At 36.6% G+C, this 24,212-nt stretch overlaps 3 protein-coding genes across 3 annotated transcripts in view; all 3 read right to left on the bottom strand.

Moving 5' to 3' along the window:
* LOC143348962 (uncharacterized) overlaps nt 1-24,212 on the bottom strand; it is a 438,943-nt gene that overhangs the window by 69,108 nt on the left and 345,623 nt on the right. The gene's annotated exons all lie outside the window — the stretch shown is intronic.
* Nucleotides 1,090-4,120, bottom strand: Cluap1 (clusterin associated protein 1). Its single transcript, XM_076779746.1, has 6 exons — nt 3,728-4,120; nt 3,459-3,655; nt 2,272-2,670; nt 1,861-2,099; nt 1,544-1,722; nt 1,090-1,474 (listed from the first exon to the last, which is right to left on the bottom strand). The coding sequence occupies exons 1-6, from the start codon at nt 3,747-3,749 to the stop codon at nt 1,203-1,205; spliced, it is 1,308 nt and encodes a 435-aa protein (XP_076635861.1). The 5' UTR covers nt 3,750-4,120; the 3' UTR covers nt 1,090-1,202.
* Nucleotides 4,227-5,264, bottom strand: LOC143348964 (large ribosomal subunit protein mL62). The gene is made up of 3 exons (XM_076779763.1): nt 4,997-5,264; nt 4,635-4,823; nt 4,227-4,560 (listed from the first exon to the last, which is right to left on the bottom strand). Exons 1-3 carry the CDS (start codon nt 5,153-5,155, stop codon nt 4,303-4,305), a joined length of 606 nt encoding a protein of 201 aa, XP_076635878.1. The 5' UTR covers nt 5,156-5,264; the 3' UTR covers nt 4,227-4,302.

Here is a 24,212-nt window from a genome sequence, read left to right on the forward strand (position 1 = left end):
CTCAAAATCCTACGCGTTTTCGAGAAAAAAATTCGAAAACGTGAACTTTTTCGTCAAAATTAAAAAATTTCAAATCGTTCTGAAAAAAATATTGTTAGCTGTGGGGGTCAATTACAATCATTTTTGGTCATTAGACATACCCTCGAAATCCTACGCGTTTTCGAGAAAAAATTCGAAAACGTGAAATTTTTCGTCAAAATTAAAAAATTTCAAATCGTTTTGAAAAAAATATTGGTACCTGTGGGGGTCAATTACAATCATTTTGGGTCATTAGACATACCCTCAAAATCCTACGCGTTTTCGAGAAAAAAATTCGAAAACGTGAAATTTTTCGACAAAACTAAAAAATTTCAAATCGTTCTGAAAAAAATATTGTTAGCTGTGGGGGTCAATTACAATCATTTTTGGTCATTAGACATACCCTCGAAATCCTACGCGTTTTCGAGAAAAAAATTCGAAAACGTGAAATTTTTCGGCAAAATTAAAAAATTTCAAATCGTTTTGAAAAAAATATTGTTAGCTGTGGGGGTCAATTACAATCATTTTGGGTCATTACACATACCCCCGAAATCTTGCGCATTTTCGAGAAAAAAATTCAAAACTGCCGGAATTTTAAACGTTAATAACTTTTTAACGAAGCCTCCATCAACAAATTGGTATTCTTGATTTTCGTCTTATTTTGGCCTCTAGAATGCATTAAAATTTTTCTCAAGGGTGGTCGAACACTCTGTACATGGCATTTCGCTTATTTTTACCTCCTGCAATATCTCCGGAAACTTCTAATGAAACGAAAAACTATATAAGGAGAAATTAATATGTATCAGAAACATAAATATTATAATTATCAGCACTCAACATATTTTCTTCAAAATTTTAGTGTTATCGAAATTTTGGAATAATAAATATTTTGTATTTGTATGGTTTAAAATTATCAAAATGTTAATAATCATATTTATCTTTTTCAGACAAATTTTCTCTCAGCTTTCATATCATTAGAAGTAATAGATTTCCAGGAGAATAAGATAAGCAAAATACCTTGTAACAATCAAGTATTTTTTACTATTGTCAAAATTCACAGGGAGTCAAAAGTAAGAACGTATTACTTTTTATTAATATTACAGTTATTGTAGAAATATGCGTATACAAATTGATAATTACACGAACGGTATATTTTGAAGCTTTTGTAATTGTTTTTATAATAGTTAAAAATCCTCATCTGAATGATCTAGCTTACTAACTGCTCGTTTTTCTTGCCCAACCTTTAAATCAAAATTCCCAATTTCTGTTCCTCCCACAGAATCTAAAATGTCGTCATCGTCATCGTCGTCATCGAGATCACCGTCGATCAATAAATCACTATCGCTGTCTACAGAGCCAGCACTGTCATTCGATTCTTGGATTGTTCCTCTCTGGCGTCCTGACATGCTGCCGTAAATTCGACGCTGTGATATTTGCATTCTTGATGCACGGCCAGCTGTTTTTATATAGAAATAAGTTTAGGAAACAGTATTTGTTATAATAGACAAGTTCCAATATTCTTTACCTGATTTTAATCGACTGCTTTGAGTTCTTTTTTCAGGATTTTGTTTCTCTATTTCACTAAGTGGAGGTGGAGGCTCTTGAAGATTTGTAGGCAATATGGAATCATTCCCTTCCATCATGGTTTCAAAATTGGCGTCCTCTGCTCTCATCTTTTCCAATTGCTTTCGCGTTGCCTCTTGTCTGTTATTAATTAGAAGCTATTCTTAATTATATTAACCCCCCATCACTACCTAAGTCGCCACTAATTTCGAGTTCACTTTCGAAAACTTTGTTAGTTACAATTTTACTTGGCATGTTATAATTAGTATGTGTACATACCGCCTTTCAAATCTTTCTTGCTCTGCTTTAGCTGTATCTTCGTACAAGTGTTCAAGGTACGCGAGGTACCGAAATTTTTGTAAATAATCGTCATACAAAGATCTCAATTCCACTTCAAGTTTTTCGAACTCTTCCATAAAAGCTGGCCGTACTTTTTTCAACGTTTGTAGCCGCTTTTGATTTCTATCAAGCTCTGCGCGACGCCTCTCAATTCTTACATCCAAATTCTGTTCTGTATCCTTGTGAACGACAATAAAATTGTATCATGAATACTAATATCTTAATCATATTTATTGTCAATTAGAAATCTTAAAAAATTCGATTTTCTGAGCTTTATTGTAATCTAAAGAACACCGTCTTTGTTAACTTCTAACTGAGCATGAGTCCTTGAGGAATAGAAATAAGTAATACCTTAACATTATCAATCTGTCTTTTGGTGTCATCAATTTCTTTCCGTACACTTTCGATAACATTTTTCAACACTACTTCAATTTCCGACGTATCAAACTGTCTAGCAACTTTTGAATTACGAATCTCTCGAAGATCTACTTCTCGTCCTAACAAGTCAAACAATGATGCACCAGTGACAGTCAACTGACTGGCCAATTGTCTAGTTGATTTCAGTTCATTAACTTTATCAGAAATATCAAAATCAGTTAAATTGAAGTCATCATCGGATATTACATCATTGTTGTTACTGTTGATTTGAGCATCGTACAATAATGTGGTTATTTTTAATAATTCTTTCACAGCATAGCCATCAGCTTGGTATAATTTCTTTGTATTTAACTTAATATTCGTTTTCAGTGCCTACATCAAAAGTAATTAATAATATCAATTTCTAATATAAAGATTATAAAAATATATATTTTTTATAGTTACTAATTAAGAATTTACATTAACGATGCGTAATATGAAAGTTAATTTAACTGAACATTACAAATACTGGATATAAATCTGATTGAATATCTTCTGGATTTATTTTGCAAGATTAATAATTGATTTTAGTATGGGAAATAAGTCTACTTCTTTCAAGACTAATTACCTTTACTTTTAAGAGTAAAAATATAATCGTATTTACACTTTCATCTAATTTTCTTAATTTTAGTGCAACCAATAAAATTATATTCAGTGAATCCAAAAGTGACATGATTGTGCCCTCATTTTTGTCCTTCTACATGTACAAATTATTCTTTTGAATTGTTCCTTTCATGTTGAATATTTTTGTAATAAAGATTGTATTGGACAAAGATTATGTTTATATTGATATACCATTTTTTTTGTGAGTCATAAGTTTTAGTTAGCCTTTCAAAGCAAAAAAATACTTGGAAATGTTAATATTTGACTGATCTTTTTCTTCCCATAATACTCTGCATTTATGCAAATTAATTTAAATAAATGAAAACATCTGTATAATTAGAATAAATCTGTAAATTACTGTATATCTATACAGGTAAATTGTTTTAGGTCCCAAGAAGACCTTACTATCTATGGAGACAAAGTTTTCAATTTTGTTAAAACGAAGAAGGGTGAAATACTGTGTACAGTCTTTCCTAGACTATGTTTGCCATTACGAAAGTAGGTCTAGACCCACTTACCATGAATTCGGCAACAGCACGAATTAATGCAATACGTTCTTCTTCGGTATTATGCTCACTAGGTATATCAACATCAGAATCAAATCTTTCCACCAGCCAAACGAGAATTTCCGCAACCAGTGGGAAATTTGGCAAACGAAAGTTTCCAATAGAGATTAATCTCGGATATCCGAGCAGTCGCATCATTTCTGTGAAATCTACGAACATTTGCAATTACTATCACTATACCATGAAATTTACATTTATTGTGCAAATATTAGTTTACCTACTTCTCAAGTCACGAAATGACATTTTCGTGTAAAAAAGAATTATCGGTGAACCACAGTACTCGTGTTTTTACTTGCGTGAAATGCGTTGCTAGGGAAACACGTTGCACCACGTAATTATGGTACTTCTCTTTTTAATCATAAGAACACACGATGACCTTACAAAAATGAAGGCAAGAGAATTTTGTGCCAAAAATTGACCATTGTCAATTCAATTTTTAGCAATTTATTTTCTTATTATATCGTATGAAATCGTATTTGTAATTATACGGATACTTGTTTGAGAAATCAATATTAACTATTTATAGTTAATTGATGAATAAGAAGGGGGTTTGCTGATATTTTGCGGCTCGAAATCGGGAAAACTCGAATCTTATGCCGCTGTTCGCGTGATTTTCTTTGTTTTCGTAAAATAAAAGTTTTTAATAATTAACTAAATAATTTATTTAAGTATAAAGAAGTTGGGTTGAATCTGTTGTCATATAAATCCTACAACTACATGTTTTATATTACGATTTATTTATTTAAACAGTAAATTATTCTATCTGGAACATATAATTACAACTGTATGAAGAAAATTAAAAGACTATAGGAGAGTTTCTTGCATTCTTAATTTCAGAATGCATTCGTTTTTTAAAAACTCTTTCCCTTGCTGCTTTAAGCTTTTGTTTTCGTTTCATTTCTAAAGTTTCGGGAGACACCTCTGGTGGTGGTTTTACTGCATTTCTTATTATTGTCCTTAATTTTTCTAGAGCATCAGCTAGGTTTAATTGCTGTGATCTTGTTAATTCTGATTTTATTACTAAGTAGCCGTCTCTAGTTAGCTTATTTTTGAACTGTAATAAATATTACATTAATACAGAATAATCCTGATTCTCAAATAATTTTTTTCAGAGCATAAATTACTAACTTCTTCAGCCAATTTTTCTTTAATTTCTTCTGATAACCATTTGGCACTTTTTAATTGGAACCTTACATCTACTTTAGTATTTGTACGATTCACATGTTGCCCCCCAGGACCACTACTACGGGAATATGTTATATCAATTTGTTCTAACGGTATATAACCGTTAAATTTTGCATTTGGGTCTTCGGGAACCTAAAAAATTACAATATTAAATTATGTTTAAAAAAAAATAATGAAAATTGGTAAGTTCAATTACAAAATTCCGCGACAAAAGTAAGTATCAATGAAGATAAATTAGTAATACGCTAGAACGTAGAAAAATTTCGATCTTAGATTATCCATCAGAAATGTTGTAACAAACTTACAAATGTTGGTGTATAAAGTTTAAGGTTACTCGTTGGATACAACTTATCAAGTGAGATAGCACTTTTATAAGTTAGAGCTCTTCCAAAAATACAACATTTGGCCTGTTGCGTTAAGTCGTTTTTAAAAATTCTAATGCATTGTCTACTAACAATATTCATTTTGTTTATTTTTTAAGTCACGAAAACCACAATTCTATTTTACATCATAACCTATAACGTACTTATTGACTATATCGTTTGTTTTGATACCTACTGCCATCTATTGCACAGTTGGAGAATAAGAATGGATAACTATCGATACTATTATCTCAGACGAGGTATACGAGTAGACCTTTCACCCAATGTATGTTTTCGGCCCATTTTTATGGGGTCCTAGAGTCCCATTATCATTTTTGTGCCCCTTGCAACATTATCAACAGATTTAGAAATGAATTTCAACCCCTGCATACGTTACAACTCTCTGCCCATCAAAACTAATTCAATGAATAGTTTCTCAACTAACGAGGATCCTAAAATCACCTTCCTTGCTTTCCAAATAGCTAAAATTTGATTTGTAAACCTGCATACGATTTTGAGTCTCTATTACACATAAACGAGGTAAAGAATAGACCTATCTCTAGTGGGATGAACACTATCGCTGTACCACAAGTGCCTTATAACATGAGATACACTCTTCCAAAGTGGAACAAAATGTTAAAAAGATCATGCATCAAATTGTAAGGGGATCCTCGTAAGAAGGCTTTAATCTTCGTAATGGTTTCAATGGGTCAACAATGACTAGCTTATGGTCACTGGTGGTCAACAGTGAGGTTGACCTCTAGGTCAATGGTCCAGTGAAGATCTAGAAATGGTCAAGAGATGGGACCAATCGAAATAACGTTGTTGTCTAGGCCAAACGGTTCTTCACTCTTCATGTTGACACTGTCTCCCCACTCTTCGACTTCCCCACATGAAGACTACCGCTGGGCAAATTCTTCAGTACCCCTGGAGCATCCAGGGGGACCAGGTCTCGCGGGCCAAAGTCAGGCCATTCGCGCAGCGCTGACCACTGGGGGGACCAGGAGTGACCAGGACTGACCAGGGCTGACCAGAGCTGACCACTACTGACCAGAACTGACCACTACTGACCAGTGCTGACCAGTCCAGATCCGAATACTGACCACTACTGACCACTACTGACCAGTGCCGGACCGTGATGACCACTGGTAAGAACTATTTGAAATTGCCCTCCCCACTTCTATTTTGTCGTTCGATCCCAATTGAACGTTATGGAACCGTCCAACGCTTTTACTAAATTACGAATCGTTTCTTGTGTTACAGCTGGACCTCTGCTGCTTCCTTGGGAATGGTAACTAATGGTCAACAAGTAGTAAGCCCACTTTACTTATTTATATTATTATCAGAGAATTGACCAGTTTATTTTACTTGTTTGGTCATAATTCAGTGTTGTTTTACTGCCCTATTTTATTTGGTTATTATGTTTTCCTCCTCTGTTTCCACTTCTGTCTTATCTTTTCGATTGGCATGATTGTGGTGAATCATATACCATTTTTGTTTGTATATTATTTTATGAATTTTGATGTTTCGTTTAATTCTTGGGTATTTTCACTCTTTCATTTCACGTCGTTGGATTTTCAATTCTGGTCAATCTCTGTTTCTGTTTGTCTTTGAAATTGGTATGGTTCTTCAGGTAATTTTCGTAATTCCTTGCTACTTTACTTCAACATTATACTCTCGTTACACAAGTATAGGTAGAATACTTTGTTTCTATCTTGTGTAAACTGTGTTTCCTTAGGTAGATCTTCTAGATTCTCACTCTTCCGTACATCAGCACGACAAATTACTCCATCACTTTGTCTAGGTTGCATGGTGTTCATTAAATTCCCTCTCATATATCACTAATATATGCATCAATTTCAGTTTCAGATTATCCACAGAGACATCGAACACGCCACAACCGCCGAGGGACATTTAATTCTAAGTCGATTAGTCTTAAGCTTCGAATCTTAAAATTAACGTCGAAGATTTCTTTATTGTCCATATCTCCGCGTTCTACCAAGCAATTATTAAAGTAGCTTCTCTCTCGTTCCCTCGTTCGTAGCTTCGATCACCGCTGTTTCATCGATTGAAACATGTGATCGGCCGTGTATCTGGTCCTAAAGATCTAATCGCCTTCCCTTGGTAAGCTTGATTGAGGGAAAACGGCACTTCGCTGGAAGGTGTGGAGTTTCCGTATTCTGCGGAAACGCATACCTTCCAGCGGAAGTCGACACCGTCTCAGGTACTCTCTCTTTGTCAGACAGCCTAAGTCGGGTCCTTCGGGCTCCCGGCGGGTTGCGTTGGAGAAATGGAGACCTCGATTCGGAGTTGCAGTTCTCTGTTTTCTTGTTGAGATCGAGTTAGCAAGGGCAGTAGGTTCGATCCTCGGATCAGCTGCACGGTTCAGCCTCGCGTCGCGTCGCGAATCCCACGATTTAGCTTCATCCCTCTTTTTAACCACATAATTGCTTGGTAGAACTAAATCAAGGAACTTTGTTTCCTTCTATCGTCCGAATTTTAGCTTCAACTTGACTAGACTCGAGCTTCGACGTTAATTTTAAGTCCCTATTGTACGCGTCTCCCGATATTGCCAAGTAATTATTTAACAAGTAGCTTCTCTCGACTCGTTCTCTCGTTTCTAGCTTCGATCACCACTGTTTCGTCGAACGAAACATGTGATCGACCGTCCAGTTTGTCCGAAAGATCTAGTCGCCTGCCAATGATAGATCGATTTCTAGAAATAGAAATCAATCTACCAAGGGCAGTGTCGATTCGATCCGAAGATCTGCTGCACGGTTCAGCATCGCGTCGCGTCGCGTCTCCAACAATTTAGCTTCATCCCTTTTTAGACAAAATAATTACTTGGTAATTAGACTTAAGTCTTTAGTGTAGTCGCGTGTCCTGCCAAGTAATTATCTAACAAGTAGCTTCCCTTTCACTCGTCTCCCGTCGCCTCCGATCACCACTGCTTCCATGTAGAAAGCAAGTGATCGGCCGATTAGCTGGCCCGAAGGGTCAGTTGCCGTCCTCTAGCGAGACGATCCAAGGGAAAGGGTATTTCGGCCACAGAGGGGATCAGGGACTGTTCCTGTCTGCGGTAGCCCCAACTCGGGATCCCTCTCTCTGTCAGACATCCCGAGTTGGGTCCATTTGGCTCCCAGCAGGCTGCTTGGGGGAAATGGGGAACCCGTGTTGGGTGCGTCGATTCCCTTACCCTTCGATCGGACTTGCCAAGAGGCAACGAGCTGACCCTTTTGGCCTCGCTATTCGGTTCGCGTCTCTCGTTCCTTGCACCATTGCATGGTGCATCGCGTCGTATCGCGTCGCGTCGCCCACGATTTAGCTTCGTCCCTCTTTTAAACAAAATAATTACTTGGCATGGCTAATCTAGTTTCTAAGGATGTAAAAGGGAGATCGATGGAACTTGGATTCCATCTATCTCCTTTCGGGTCTCCACTCGCAGCAACCTCCACGTGGTGAGACCTGGTAATCGGTGTTACCCACGATAAAAAAGCTTTTCTATCGTGGGTAACACCGAGCTAATGGCTGCGAATTATAATTGTTTCTTGATATAATAAACGAATTTAGATTTATAGTTAAGCAGATTATTTTTATTTGAAGACAAATTCTTTTGAAAACTCTTTCAACTCTCTTCGTTGGCTGTGCGCCTTTCATTCGTTGCACTTTCGTTTGTTTCTCTTTTGACCAACGACCATTGGTCACTTTACAAACTTTAGAATTAATGTAAATTATTTGCAACTAGGCAAAGAAACGCGAATAATTCATACTACGCAACGCTAATAACAAACCGCTATAAAAATTCTTATTCGCAACACTACTCTGAAAGAAAACGCGAAAAATATTCATCGTTCGCAACGCTATCCTGGAAGCAACCGCGATAATATTCATATACCGCGACACTAATAAAATCGCGTATTAAATAATGCGCAACGCTAATTTTACTAACGCGTACAGCCGTTCCAGGCTGCTTCGTGATGCTGGAGAAGGTGCCATCTGAAAAACTACAAGTACTACAACTACAGGCGACAACAGTGACATCATAGGAACATGGAATGACTCTCCATCCTCATCAGAAGATGAAGATGAAGAACCATTTGATGCAGCCCACTCTTGCGACAGTTTGTCAGGGCCTCTTCGACTCCGGAGAGTCTCTTCTTTCTTCGGCGGTCCTGCCAAAGCCTGAAACTTAAACCTACGCTCGAGATTCCGTGCAACACACAGTCCTCCAACGATTCTACGAATCGTTATCGGACCAGGTGTGGGGAAACTCGAGCGGGACGAGCGTTTCGGGGACCCTACCGCGAACGAACGCGACCGCGAAGAGCGACTGTGAAGCCGCGCGATTCCAAGAACCGAAAGTGAAACCAAAACAAACGGTAGAATCCGTTTGGATCGGCCAACGTTTCGATTCTCCAAATCGAACTACAGGTACAGGACCTGTGCAAGTCCTGCCCTGACCCTACCTACTTACATCTAACACACACACCAGAAAGTAAGTTACCTACCTACCTAGCCCTATATTTAAAACATTGCAAAACTCATTCTCGCAAACATACGCTCCACGGTTCTCACGCATAATGTCCGGGCGCAAAAGCCTACACTAGAGAGGAGGCCCCGGGGCCCCTCCGACACCCGAACATTGCAAACATTCACACTCTAAGGGTACGTACCAATCCCTGAAATCAACCGACAAAGACTAGCGACCATTGCGTATTTCAAGTAACTTTCAAATAATAGAAGCTTTGATAAAATGATTCTCTGCATTCTGTTGTTTAAAAGCAAGAAATTGTATCTACGTTTCATTAAATATTTTATGTTATTGTCTTTGAACATGCAAAAAGTATGAGCAAGATGAAATAGAATTTTAGTTGTAAATTGTATTAAAGTTTTAAAACGACGCAATTCCACAGCCTAACCACACACACATATGTGAAATTGCATCGCGCACGATACGCTAAGTCAATGTCAGTCGCACATAGATATTATTAGTAATTTTTAGAAACTAAGTCATCGTGCTCGTTGCCTCCGCTCACGCAAGTAGCACCTGGGCACTTGAGTGAGTTTAGGCAATGAACACGGAAAGGTATCCTGAAAATCCTCAACTAGAAAAAATGGTTAGTGCAAATACTAGCGCATAAAGAAATAGTATTTATATATTCTTTCTTATTTTATTTCTTTTACTGGACTTTATACTTCTGATAAATAAAAAGCAGAATTTTAATATAGAATAACAATGAAAAATGTTATTTGTGAAGGAAGTTATTCTGATTAAAATTGAATTTTCTAAGAGAAATGGCTTTAGAATAAGATAATTTACTTTGGAAATGTGAGGAAAAACTATTGAAGCAAACTGATGAAAATATTTAACCCTTGAGCAATTCTGTTGTCAAAGTGTATTCTTTAAGGATGAAAGTAGTACATAATGCATGTTACTTTGACTCAAGAATTTACCCCATCGCGAAACGTCTTTTTGTACATGAATTGTAACATGAAAATTTTGAATAAGAAAGGACTTTAATGCCTTCGACAACAAGTCATCAAACTATATTTTCATATGAAGCACGGACAATATAAAAAACAATCCATATTACAAGTCAAAGAATTTATTTTTATATTCTGATAAATTTCAAGTTATATAAAAAATCGCGAAGTACAAAAAGACCCTAGCCTGATCTATAAAATAAAACAATACACACATGTTCCTATTCACGGGTATAAAAAATACCCGTGGTCACTATTCGCCAAAAATACCACGTATACAACCGGGCACCCGTGTTGTTACGGACCTTTCGCCCTACAACATGATTGGGGCCCGGAGGGACATAACACATGCGACTCACCAATCGTTGACCACGACGACGGCGATGCTGTCCAATGAAATGCATCAGCCCAAGTTATCTGCATGGTCCTGCTGCAGGTCCCCAGGATGTAAGGATGAAATCCATAGTCTGTAAAGCACAAGAAAACAATCATAATCTGCCGTACAAATTCTAGGTATACATCTAATAAATTGATATAAAAGATACTGCGTTCAAAACTAATTACAGGTTTTTGATCATTTAAAAAATTTGAAATCGTTAACAAAATTTGAAAATATTATTTTCTAAAGGTGCATAGTATAAATTAGGATGATACTTACATTTTTAATTCGTAGACTTCCGCTGGATATACATATACTCCTGTTTGGCGATGCACTGATTCTAACACCGGTGTCGAGTAATTTTAATTTTTAAAGTAAAAATGATAAACTAACGCGACCGAAAATCAAAATCGACGAACAAGAGACTCTACTGTCGCGATTTCGAAAGTAAAGAGCCACGACGCTCTGGAAAATATAGAAAAATGCGCAATCTACACTGACTCGATTTTCGCGTGTGCCTAAAGTTTAAACAAAACTCTATTGGAAGCAACTGTGCTTCGAAAAACAATCAACTAATCTACGCAACAAACACTGACTCTACCGACCGCATTGCGCGCGGTCACTAAAATTTCTGAAAAAAATGCTGAAATAAGAAAAAAGAAATAATTAAGTAATCACTCGGACACGTCTATTTATAGATCTAGTATTAAATTTGACCGATAAAAACACAAAAATATGTAAATCGTATGCAGGTACAAACTTACTTGTAATAAAGTTGATTTCCGCAATATTCCATTTTCAATTCCTTCCATTTGCAATTTCCCAACATGGCGTCGATTGCACGCCGATAGCGTCCCTTCCAGTCCGGCTCGACAATCGAAATCTGTAACAGCAATAAAACACGTATTACGAATCAATGGGTTAAAATAAATGTACCTATAACCTAATTAAACGTCCACTGAAACCGAAATATGGTCCATGAATCGTTAATTATGTTTACAGACTTCATAATTGACGACGATTATGTACGGGGAGAGCACGCGCGAAACAGATGAAAGATTTTTCGCGATTCCGATTGACTTGAACGTCAGAAACGTCTTAATATTAAACGAAAGCACTAACGGACGGTAAAGGAAAGTACTAGGAGCAATTTTGAACGTTAAGATGACGATAATTAAAAATTACGTACCTCATTAGACGCGTAACCTGTCACTGCATCTCATCTCACGAGTTTCCACAGGACGAATGCCGGACAAGAACGGACACGTCTCCCTCTGGGGGGCAAGGAGTGGGGAGCAGGGTGAGATGGTCACGTAGTCCGTCTCGACTCCCGATCCGTATTTCGGAAGAAAAGGTTAACCTGAACTGAAAAACTAAAGAAAAGTAAGTAAATACATTCAAATAAATACAAATAGATATCAGACTAGCAATTAATTAATGATTTATTGTCTTGATATCCTTGTGACGTCACAATTAGTAACAGCCAATCACAGGCGCTGTTTCAAAATGTAGTATCGACCTGTTAATCGACACACAAGTAACTAGATCGATTCAAATATATTAATTATAACTATAGAAACTCATAACGTGTAAATATTAACTTTCAATCGAAATTGCACTCAGATTCTCATATAAATGTTGCTTTTATGTATAGTATATTTTCGAAAGGTATTTATTTCAGTTTTCACTAGATTTCCATAAAAATCTATCTTGATTCCGGTCGATAACTTTGGGCTTGTTTTATGGTAAGAAGTTGGTAGTACAGACATAAACGAAGTGAGAAATAGATATCCCAAACGAACATTTCTTCGTAACACACGGATTAAGGGCACAGACAATACTTAGTGGAGAAGTGTGAAGCAAGTTTTTTTTCGTGTCGCACGAAGAAGGAATTTGAAACCCAGCTGCAAGTTAACGGCGAGATTCCGCCGGCCGCGAATATAAACAGAATCTAACCAAGCGTTGAAAAAACAACAAGCGTATCAGATAACTGACCCTGGCTGACGAATGCTAGCAACGGTAATACTAAAATTAGTTTTACAAAATAATGGAGAATACAAAATAAGTAGATATGTACAAGGCAAAAATACGGCAATATTTAGTGGAAGACAGAATCCTATAACGCAAAGGTAAAACATCGTGAAAAATGAATATCTTTCTATATTCTACATATATTATTTCTCTATTGTTCTGGTAAAATAGTGATAATTAATGTATTTCAATAGATCTAGTTATTTGTGTGTCGATTAACTAATCGATATTCGATGTTCAAGCAGCGCCTGTGATTGGCTGTTACTCCCTGTGACGTCACAAGGATATAAAGACAATAAATCATTAATTAATTGCTAGTCTGATATCTATTTGTAATTTATTTTATTTATTTACTTTGTTTTCTTCAGTTTTTCAGTTCAGGTTAACCTTTTCTTCCGAAATACGGATCGGGAGTCGAAACGAAGTACGTGACCATCTCACCCTGCTCCCCACTCCTTGCCCCCCAGAGGGAGACGTGTCCGTTCCTGCCCGCCATTCGTCCTCAAGAAACTCGTGTGATGAGATGCAGTGACAGGTTACGCGTCTAATGAGGTACGTAATTTTTAATTATCGTCATCTTAATGTCCAAAATTGCTCCTAGTACTTTCCTTTACCGTCCGTTAGTGCTTTCGTTTAATATTAAGACGTTTCTGACGTTCAAGTCAATCGGAATCGCGAAAAATGTTTCATCTGTTTCGCGCGTGCTCTCCCCGTACATAATCGTCGTCAATTATGAAGTCTGTAAAATTAATTAACGATTCATGGACCATATTTCGGTTTCAGTGGACGTTTAATTAGGTTATAGGTACATTTATTTCAACCCATTGAATCGTAATATGTGTTTTATTGCTGTTACAGATTTCGATTGTCGAGCCGGACTGGAAGGGACGCTATCGGCGTGCAATCGACGCCATGTTGGGAAATTGCAAATGGAAGGAATTGAAAATGGAATATTGCGGAAATCAACTTTATTACAAGTGAGTTTGTACCTGCATATGATTTACATATTTTTGTGTCTTTATCGGTCAAATTTAATACTAGATCTATAAATAGACGTGTCCGAGTGATTACTTAATTATTTCTTTTTTCTTATTTCAGCATTTTTTTCAGAAATTTTAGTGACCGCGCGCAATGCGGTCGGTAGAGTCAGTGTTTGTTGCGTAGATTAGTTGATTGTTTTTCGAAGCACAGTTGCTTCCAATAGAGTTTTGTTTAAACTTTAGGCACACGCGAAAATCGAGTCAGTGTAGATTGCGCATTTTTCTATATTTTCCAGAGCATCGTGGCTCTTTACTTTCGAAATCGCGACAGTAGAGTCTCTTGTTCGTCGACTTTGATTTCCGGTCGCGTTAGTTTATCATTTTTACTTTAAAAATTAAAATTACTCGACACCGGTGTTAGAATCAGTGCATCGCCAAACAGGAGTATATGTATATCCAGCGGAAGTCTACGAATTAAAAACGTAAGTATCATCCTAATTTATTCTATGCACCTTTAGAAAATAATAATATTTTCAAATTTTGTTAACGATTTCAAATTTTTTAAATGATCAGAAACCTGTAATTAGTTTTGAACGCAGTATCTTTTATATCAATTTATTAGATGTATACCTAGAATTTGTACAGTAGATTATGATTGTTTTCTTGTGCTTTACAGACTATGGATTTCATCCTTACATCCTGGGGACCTGCAGCAGGACTATGCAGATAACTTAGGCTGATGCATTTCATTGGACAGCATCGCAGTCGTCGTGGTCAACGATTGGTGAGTCGCATGTGTTATGTCCCTCCGGGCCCCAATCATGTTGTAGGGCGAAAGGTCCGTAACAACACGGGTGCCCGGTTGTATACGTGGTATTTTTGGCGAATAGTGACCACGGGTATTTTTTATACCCGTGAATAGGAACATATGTGTATTGTTTTATTTTATAGATCAGGCTAGGGTCTTTTTGTACTCCGCGATTTTTTATATAACTTGAAATTTATCAGAATAGAAAAATAAATTCTTTGACTTGAAATATCGATTGTTTTTTATATTGTCCGTGCTTCATATGAAAATATAATTTGATGACTTGTTGTAGAAGGCATTAAAGTCCTTTCTTATTCAAAATTTTCATGTTAGAATTCATGTACAAAAAGACGTTTCGCGATGGGGTAAATTCTTGAGTCAAAGTAACATGCATTATGTACTACTTTCATCTTTAGAGAATACGCTTTGACAACAGAATTGCTCAAGGGTTAAATGTTTTCATCAGTTTGCTTCAATAGTTTTTCCTCACATTTCCAAAGTAAATTATCTTATTCTAAAGCCATTTTTCTTAGAAAATTCAATTTTAATCAGAATAACTTCCTTCACAAATAACATTTTTCATTATTATTCTATATTAAAATTCTGCTTTTTATTTATCAGAAGTATAAAGTCCAGTAAAAGAAATAAAATAAGAAAGAATATATAAATACTATTTCTTCATGCGCTAGTATTTACACTAACCACTTTTTCTAGTTGAGGATTTTCAGGATACATTTCCGTGTTCATTGCCTAAACTCACCCAAGTGCCCAGGTGCTACTTGCGTGAGCGGAGGCAACGAACACGATGACTTAGTTTCTAAAAATTACTAATAATATCTATGTGCGACTGACATTGACTTAGCGTATCGTGCGCGACGTAATTTCACATATGTGTGTGTAGTTAGGCTGTGGAATTGCGTCGTTTTAAAACCTTCATACAATTTACAAATAAAATTCTATTTCATCTTGCTCATACATTTTGCATGTTCAAAGACAATAACATAAAATATTTAATGAAACGTGGATACAATTAATTTCTTGCTTTTAAACAACAGAATGCAGAGAATCATTTTATCAAAGCTTCTATTATTTGAAAGTTACTTGAAATACGCAATGGTCGCTAGTCTTTGTCGGTTGATTTCAGGAACTGGTACGTACCTTTAGAGTGTGAATGTTTGCAATGTTCGGGTGTCGGAGGGGCCCCGGGGCCTCCTCTCTAGTGTAGGCTTTTGCGCCCGGACATTATGCGTGAGAACCGTGGAGCGTACGTTTGCGAGAATGTGTTTTGCAATGTTTTAAATATAGGGCTAGGTAGGTAGGTAACTTGCTTTCTGGTGTGTGTGTTAGATGTAAGTAGGTAGGGTCAGGGCAGGACTGGCACAGGTCCTGTACCTGTAGTTCGATTTGGAGAATCAAAACGTTGGCCGATCCAAACGGATTCTACCGTTTGTTTTGGTTCCACTTTCGGTTCTTGGAATCGCGCGGCTTCACAGTCGCTCTTCGCGGTCGCGTTCGTTCGCGGTAGGATCCCCGAAACGCTCGTCCCGCTCGAGTTTCCCCACACCTGGTCCGATAACGATTCGTAGTATCGTTGGAGGACTGTGTGTTGCACGGAATCTCGAGCGTAGGTTTAAGTTTCAGGCTTTGGCAGGACCGCCGAAGAAAGAAGAGACTCTCAGGAGTCGAAGAGGCCCTGACAAACTGTCGCAAGAGTGGGCTGCATCAAATGGTTCTTCATCTTCATCTTCGGATGAGGATGGAGAGTCATTCCATGTTCCTATGATGTCACTGTTGTCGCCTGTAGTTGTAGTACTTGTAGTTTTTCAGATGGCACCTTCTCCAGCTTCACGAAGCAGCCTGGAACGGCTGTACGCGTTAGTAAAATTAGCGTTGCGCATTATTTAATACGCGATTTTATTAGTATCGCGGTATATGAATATTATCGCGGTTGCTTCCAGGATAGCGTTGCGAACGATGAATATTTTTCGCGTTTTCTTTCAGAGTAGTGTTGCGAATAAGAATTTTTATAGCGGTTTGTTATCAGCGTTGCGTAGTATGAATTATTCGCGTTTCTTTGCCTAGTTACTGTTGCAAATAATTTACAGTAATTGTAAAGTTCCATTTAGTGTTGCGAACAATGAGAATTTTTCGCGTTTGCTTTTCCAGGGTAGAGTTGCGCATAAATAAAAATTGCGGTTTGCAGTAGCGTTGCGAAATATAAAAATTACTCGCGTTGTGAATATAATATGAATTTTATCGCGATTGTTTTTAGTATTGCAATTAATTTTTCGCGTTTATTTTCCAGGAAACAGCTGATTTGGCTGCATCATCTGAACTCCTCCGGTGCCTGAGACGGCTGTTCCTAATTTTGAACTGCGACTTTTTAAGGCACACGTCAGTAAGTCACATCCACTTTCTACAAAAATCGATATGATCAAGCATTTTACATAGGCAACGAATTTTAAATTGAAATTATAATTTAATATAAACAGATGGTCAAAGTATATGAAAGTTACACAGAATTCGACTCTCGCCAACTTTCTCGATGGCTGATTCGTAGTGACAGTAATCTCTCATTAATAAAATTTTGTCCAAAATACCGGAGTTTCTAGAAATACCAAAGATCATTCACACATTTTTCTAAACAAGTATTCTTAAATGGCGAACAGTGTTAAACGAGTAGAAAAGTCATATTAAGCTTGCTATAGCTATATGCTTCTTAACAGTTTTTAATAAGAATAAAATACCACAGGAAGCATTTTATTATTCTACTATAACTTCGTCGGAAAATAAGTCATACGAGAAGAGTGGATCGCGATAGATCTTATGCTAAGCTCAATCATAATTTGCTATTGTGATCTGCATCATTTAACGCCTGATGCAATGTGATGTAGTAAAGGTGGAATGTATTCCGCCTCAATAGTCTCGGATCCATGGATCGTGGCACATTGTAGTAATTTTCTACGAACGCTGCGAGTTCTAAGATCCATTGTTCCGTTCCTGTAACTACAAGCTTATCTATTGTGCACATTCTGGTGATCATCTCTTTTATTTACTTCTAGAAAGCTCGCTTACACGTTGTCAGAAACACTGCAAACATCTTTCTAATTGGGTAAATTATGAATATACATTGGATGTCCAATTTGAACAATGTTATTCTGTTTCAATATCTGAGATAGTTCAAACGTGATTTTTCCAAAAACTAAAAATAATCGAAGGGTATCCAATAGGGAATAAGTTAACCCTAATCTGCAAGAAAACTATTCGTTGCACCACCTACAGCCTCATTTAGATTGGTACCATTTCTACGTAGCGTCATCCAAGCTTTTAGCTTGTTTCTAGAGATTTAAGAGAATAGATTACAACAACATCGAATATCCAAGCGTCTAACACTAGGTTTGCCTCACTTCTTACAACAGCAAACTACCCACTCTCATTGTTTACATGATACAGCTACTAGAATGTGTCCATTCGATTATAATAGAACCAGGAACTCCATAGAACTAACCTGAGGTTAGGCTGCAAACATAGGGTCGAAGAGAACCATTGTGTCCACGAATGGGTGTAAAGATATTCTAATTGAATAGCCATATCGTGGGAGAGAGAAGAGCAGAAAGTTAACAGAAAATGGTGTTATTAGAAAGCTGATAGAGCTGGTATCGTACCGAAATAAAATATAGAATAGAATAGCCATATCGTGGATTACAAAGTCGCGGTATAGCAAGCAGCATACTAGTGCCACGCGAGTGCACCGAGAGATTAAGTCGCGTTCCAGCAGGCTGCGATCACGCGCCGAATTGTGCAATCCTTCGTCTCCTTGTTTCTTCTTAGGACGAGTGTCGACGTTATCCATCGTTCGACGGGATGACAACGCTCGAAAAGGGGCGTACCGTTATCTAACGGCTTGCACGTTCCATTACGTCACGGGCGCGCTTGAAAATCAAATGTTATATAAAACCACATCGGCCGTGTAATGCCTTCCATTACGATAATTACGATTTTGTGTCAATGCTGCAACCGCCGCGCGGATTCATAGTCACGAGTCGTTTTCATCATCGCTCGAAAGCGGCGGGTCGTTGAATCGAATTACCTCGATGTCTATAACCGAAGAAGAAATTTCGTTACGCTCCGGCTACTGTCATGAATGGGCTCCAACTTCCACGACGCGTGCTCTCCGATAACCATTTTTCCCCAATTATTACAACATACTTTTTACTCTCGAACAATGCACGCTCGCAAACGGGGCCCAATTGGGGATACTTTTGTCAGAATTCTTAATCGAGATTTATTTTAACGCGAGAATTTTTAGAGAACTTGCTAACTGTTTCAAAGTTTTCAAAAGATATATTTAATTTTATTTTTATATAACTAATTTAGCAATCACTTCTGATATTAACTGCATTAGTAAAAGAACAACAAATGGGATATTAAATTTGAGAAAATGGCTACGAAATTATCAGTATCATAACCTCAAATCAGTAAACATATTTTCTTAAGATATACAATAAGATTACAATCTTAACTTTTTCCAAATTTCTCAACTTTCCTCAGACATAAAAAACGTATTCTTTTCGACAAATATAATCAAACATATTTTCTTAAGATACTGTATATTGTAATACAGGGAAAAGATCCATCAATTATGGATAATTAAGGACTCTTGTAGGGCAGATGGATCAAATTTTGCAGAGAATAATTGCATAGAAGTGTTGTGTTGAGCTGTTCTAGATAAACGATAGGTCTGGTGAATCGTATGATTTATTACTAGCTAGTTTTCGCCAGTGCAATAACCCGTAATGTAGTGGCGGCCTTGTCACAGTATTTAGTCGGGGAAAACATACAGCTGACTTCAGAAGTTCGGCGTCCTTGCGGCAGATCGCTTGTCAGTTATTACCGTCTTTTCCAGAATGCGTTTGTGCAATCCTTCGGACGATTGCAAAACTGTGATTACGTCAATAGTTCGTGTACTACAATAATCGGTACTTTTAACCCTCTACTGTTTCAAGTATCATTGGCAAGTGCGTTTTGCTTAATAATTACTGTCTCATCTTAATAGTTCTACTGTCGGTAATGAAAATTGTGCAACTCTTCTCTATTTTTCTACTTTTTATTTACAAAAGCACCAAAGTCTCTTAATTAGCTTAAAAGGGGCTTACAGATACACTCTGTTTTGATATTTGGTTTAAAAATAACAAAAACCAAAGTTAGACAATGTACAATATTTTCTGGAACATCCTAATGTAGTCACATTAAAAATAAGGCAGTGCAAACATATCATAACGCCTTAATATCATAGTAAAATCAACGAGTCTGTCGTGAGCTAGATTCAAAGCGTTAATAATTCCTACGATTCCTTTAATGCTTCCCTCCATTGGTTCTATAGCAAAGAATTTGTCAATATCGTTCGAAAAAATGCCAAAAGAAACGCTAATATCACTTGTTTCGAGCCGCTGCAAACAAATACATCCTTGAGTAGATTATTTTATTGTCGTAAAGCACAGTCGCAAGAAAATATAATATCGATTCTTACGTCAGCTGGTTTACGAGGCGGTCGTTAACACTGGCTGTGGAATTTAGCGCTTAATAATTATTTGTTCGCGACAAACATTGCGTTACGCAAAGGCCGTGTTCGGTGTTTGTTGATTTTTAGATTTTTAAATCGCTACTTTGGAGAGAAATTGTAATGACAGATTCTAGATTCCAAAACAAGACGAAAATGAAGAATATTAATTTGCTCATTGAGGCTTCGTTAAAAAGTTATTAACAGTTCCGTCTGTATTGGCGCGTTGGGGACTCTCAGGTTGCGCCACTACAGTTGCAACTGTTAATAACTTTTCAACGAAGCCTCAATCGACAAAATGTTATTCTTCATTTTCGTCTTATTTTGGCCCCCAGAATCTCCCATTAATATATCAGATTTAATTATCATTTTTTTCTTAGGAAAAAGGTCACTTCATTAGGGATATAGTAGCCAAGCATTGTTTAGTGTTTTCATCTGTCTTCTGATAGGGATCCGTGAATACTCTTCGCCAGGAATAATACAGCTGTCAACGTGGAAGATGCATCGTTTACGGATGGAATCAGAAAATGATCGCTAATAATCTTCTGTACAATGTTCTTCTTCATTACGTGTACGCTCGGATGCACCGGTATTCTGCTGTTTTCGTAATAAATTATGCAGGCATAAATTAGTCTTACGTGTTGTGCACGCGGAACGGGATCTGAATTATTCTCCTCGATCGAAGGAAACATGACAATAGTGACGATATAACGGGAAATCATTCTCTTCGGAAAGATTATCAGCGAGATTTCTCGAGTAGGTTGCTCAACGAACCCCCTATTTGGCGATTTAATTAATTTTTAAAGTAATTAGTCAATTAATTGCTTTGTTAGAATATTCAGTTTCAATTTCGCGCCCTTTTTGTTATTAAGAAACGCCGCTATGTGGCGCTAAAGTTTAATTATCAAACACTTATTTACTATTTAAATAAATAGAGATAAAATAAAATGAATGAATGAGTTGAAAGAATGAGAAACGTGGGTGATGACGATTAAACTCGATCGATCAGTTTGTTGTTGCTTGCACATATTGTTTGTCCAGCGTCTTCGAAGGCAGACATTTATCTAGAAAATTTGCATCGTCTAGTTGACTTCAGATCCTGGTAAACGCATCTTAATTGGCGCTCGGTTTACGTAATTATTTTTTTATCTAATTCACGCATGATTGATGTTCCGCGATTACATTGACTCGAGGAGGAACTTCGTTTGTCCGTGAACTTCAGCTGTTCGCGCGAAGCTTTCTGGAATATTTAAAACCGCTAGCGTCCTTGATGGGAACTTGGTAATCACGTCTGAGAGATGAAACTTAGTTTACAGGATGTCGCTAAAACACCGTCGTAATGTTTACAGGTGCATTCCAAGCATCTAACAAACAAATTCTGATAATCGTAGATAGTGTAAACAAGGATGAAGAAAAACGACGAATTCATAACTCTTTAGGCATCTAAAATTTTAATAAGACATCGTTCTATGAGCCCCAAATTACTGTCAAAGTGAAAAACAATTATTCGTGGGCAAATGTCGTGAAAAAAGTAGACAAAGTTAACAATTTATTAAAACATATACGGCTGTCTGGTTAATCCTGGGAAAAATTTTAATGGGGAATTCTAGAGGCCAAAGTAAGACGAAAATCAAGAATACTAATTTGTTGATGGAGGCTTCGTTAAAAAGTTATTAACGTTTAACGTTCTGTTCGTAATGAATTTTTTTCTAGAAAGTGCGTAGGATTTCGGAGGTAGGTGTAATGACCAAAAATGATTGTAATTGACCCCCACAGCTATCAATATTTTTTTCAAAACGATTTGAAATTTTTTAATTTTATCAACAAAGTCCACCTTTGTGAATTTTTTTCTCAAAATTGCATAGGAATTCGAGGTTATATCTAATGACCAAAAATGACTTTAATTGACTCCAGCAACTGATAATAATTTTTTTAGAACGATTTGGAAAATTTTCTTTTCGCCGAAAAATTTAGGCACCTACCCCCCTGTCGATTTTTCTTAAGAATTAGTTTTTCATTTCTAATAAATTTGTTTCACGCGCTACAGAAATATTGTTTAATACTTTTTTGTAGGTACTCATGAGGTCTAGTTTAGAAAAAAGTTTCATTGAAATATATTCACTATTATAGGAGTTATGGTTGTTTGAAAATTGAACCATTTTTATGGGGTTTTTCTAAAATTAAGGGGTCAAGGAACAACTTTTCGAATATTTTTATAACTGCTACGTATTCTTCATTAAAATACGCGTTGATTGCTTTTTTAAACATTAGAATCGTCCAATCCGTTCAGAAGTTATGACGTTTTAAAGATATGCATGAAATTTCAGGGAACCATTTTTAGCCTCACATTAGATTTTCGGTAAACAATTTTTTTCTCGAAAATGCGTAGGATTTCTGGGGTATGTGTAATGACCAAAAATGATTGTAATTGACCCCTGTAACTGAAAATAATTTTCTTAGTATGATTTGAAATTTTTTAATTTCGTCTAAAAATTTCAGTATCTAATCGAATTTTTTTCTCGAAAGTGGGTAGGATTTTTGGGATATGTCTATTCACCAAAAATGATTCTAATTGACCCCCACAACCAATAATAATTTTTTCAGAGTGATTTGAAATTTTGTAATTTAATTTTTTCAATGAACAAATTAATATTCTTGATTTTTGTCTTAATTTGGCCTCTAGAATCTCAGGAGTGGTCGAATATTGTATATTGTATAATTTAATTAAATAATTAAAAATATGACTGGAAAAAGCATTGTCCCAATTAGTAATCCAATCGATATTTTATTAATATAATCTCATAGCAGTGAGAATATTTTGAAAACAATTTTTTTCGAGTCATCGTAATTGGGACAAAAATATGTAAACTTTATTCCAGCAGCAAAAGGAAACTGGCTAAAAAAAGAGATCACACTGGTAGAAAAATAGCAGCATTGAACGAAGTGAAAATAATTACGAACTTCTAATGCGGTTGTTCCAATTTTACAAACAGGGTCACCCATTTCTCGGATACACTTTCCAGATTCATATCTACGACCTTGCACACAAAATCATCGCTAAGCTCCGAGTGGCAGGTGTTTCTACGAATAATTACAGTTCCATAATTCCAGTCATCCAGTAAATATCAAACTTAAAATGGAACAAATCGTTCGAGTAGCTGATTAACCAATGACTGAATTACATACATTTTTTTCACAGTACAGCAAATCTTGGTTATTAAAGCATGGTTAATTTTCAGGCCCCAGAAAGGCATCGTCAAGGATAAATAACAATAACAGAATGTGAAACTTATTTATTTTTTAGTTATGGATAATGTGGGACCTTTGCTAATATATTTTGGACGTTTTTCTGGCCAGAATAATACCGAACACTACATTTACGTATTTAACACGATTTTATACTCTATTGGAAATAAGTTAAGAGCAAATTATAATGTGTTTGGTCTTATTTTAATCGGGAAACTCTCACAAATACATTGGTAAAAGTTTCATTAAAAAAAACCCCAAATAAAAAAGTTTCATCTTCTACTATTTATGTAGCGATTAGATTGTTTATTTTTACTGTTGAGTTTCGATGAACAATTATCTCCCAACGCGATAATGTCAACGACTTCGCGAGTCCTTAAACGCAGTTTTTAATTTTTCACGATCGTCGACCATTGAGAACAAAAGCCAATCAGGGTTAAGGCTGTTCGAAACTGTACATTTCTATCGCGCGACCTTTCTACCTTACGCGTCAACCACGAGTTTGATCTCGACAAACGCGTTAATCATAGAAATGCAAGGAGAGAATTGAAATCGACGAGATTGAGAACTGACCTTAACTCAATCGAGGATTTGTTTCAGAACAATTCTTACTTGCAGAGGTGTCCAAGAACTTCGAAATACACGAGACACACTTGGATTATTTAAATAAA

The sequence above is a fragment of the Colletes latitarsis genome, chromosome 12 (assembly GCF_051014445.1).
Source record: "Colletes latitarsis isolate SP2378_abdomen chromosome 12, iyColLati1, whole genome shotgun sequence".
Classification (NCBI taxonomy): Eukaryota; Metazoa; Arthropoda; class Insecta; order Hymenoptera; family Colletidae; genus Colletes; species Colletes latitarsis.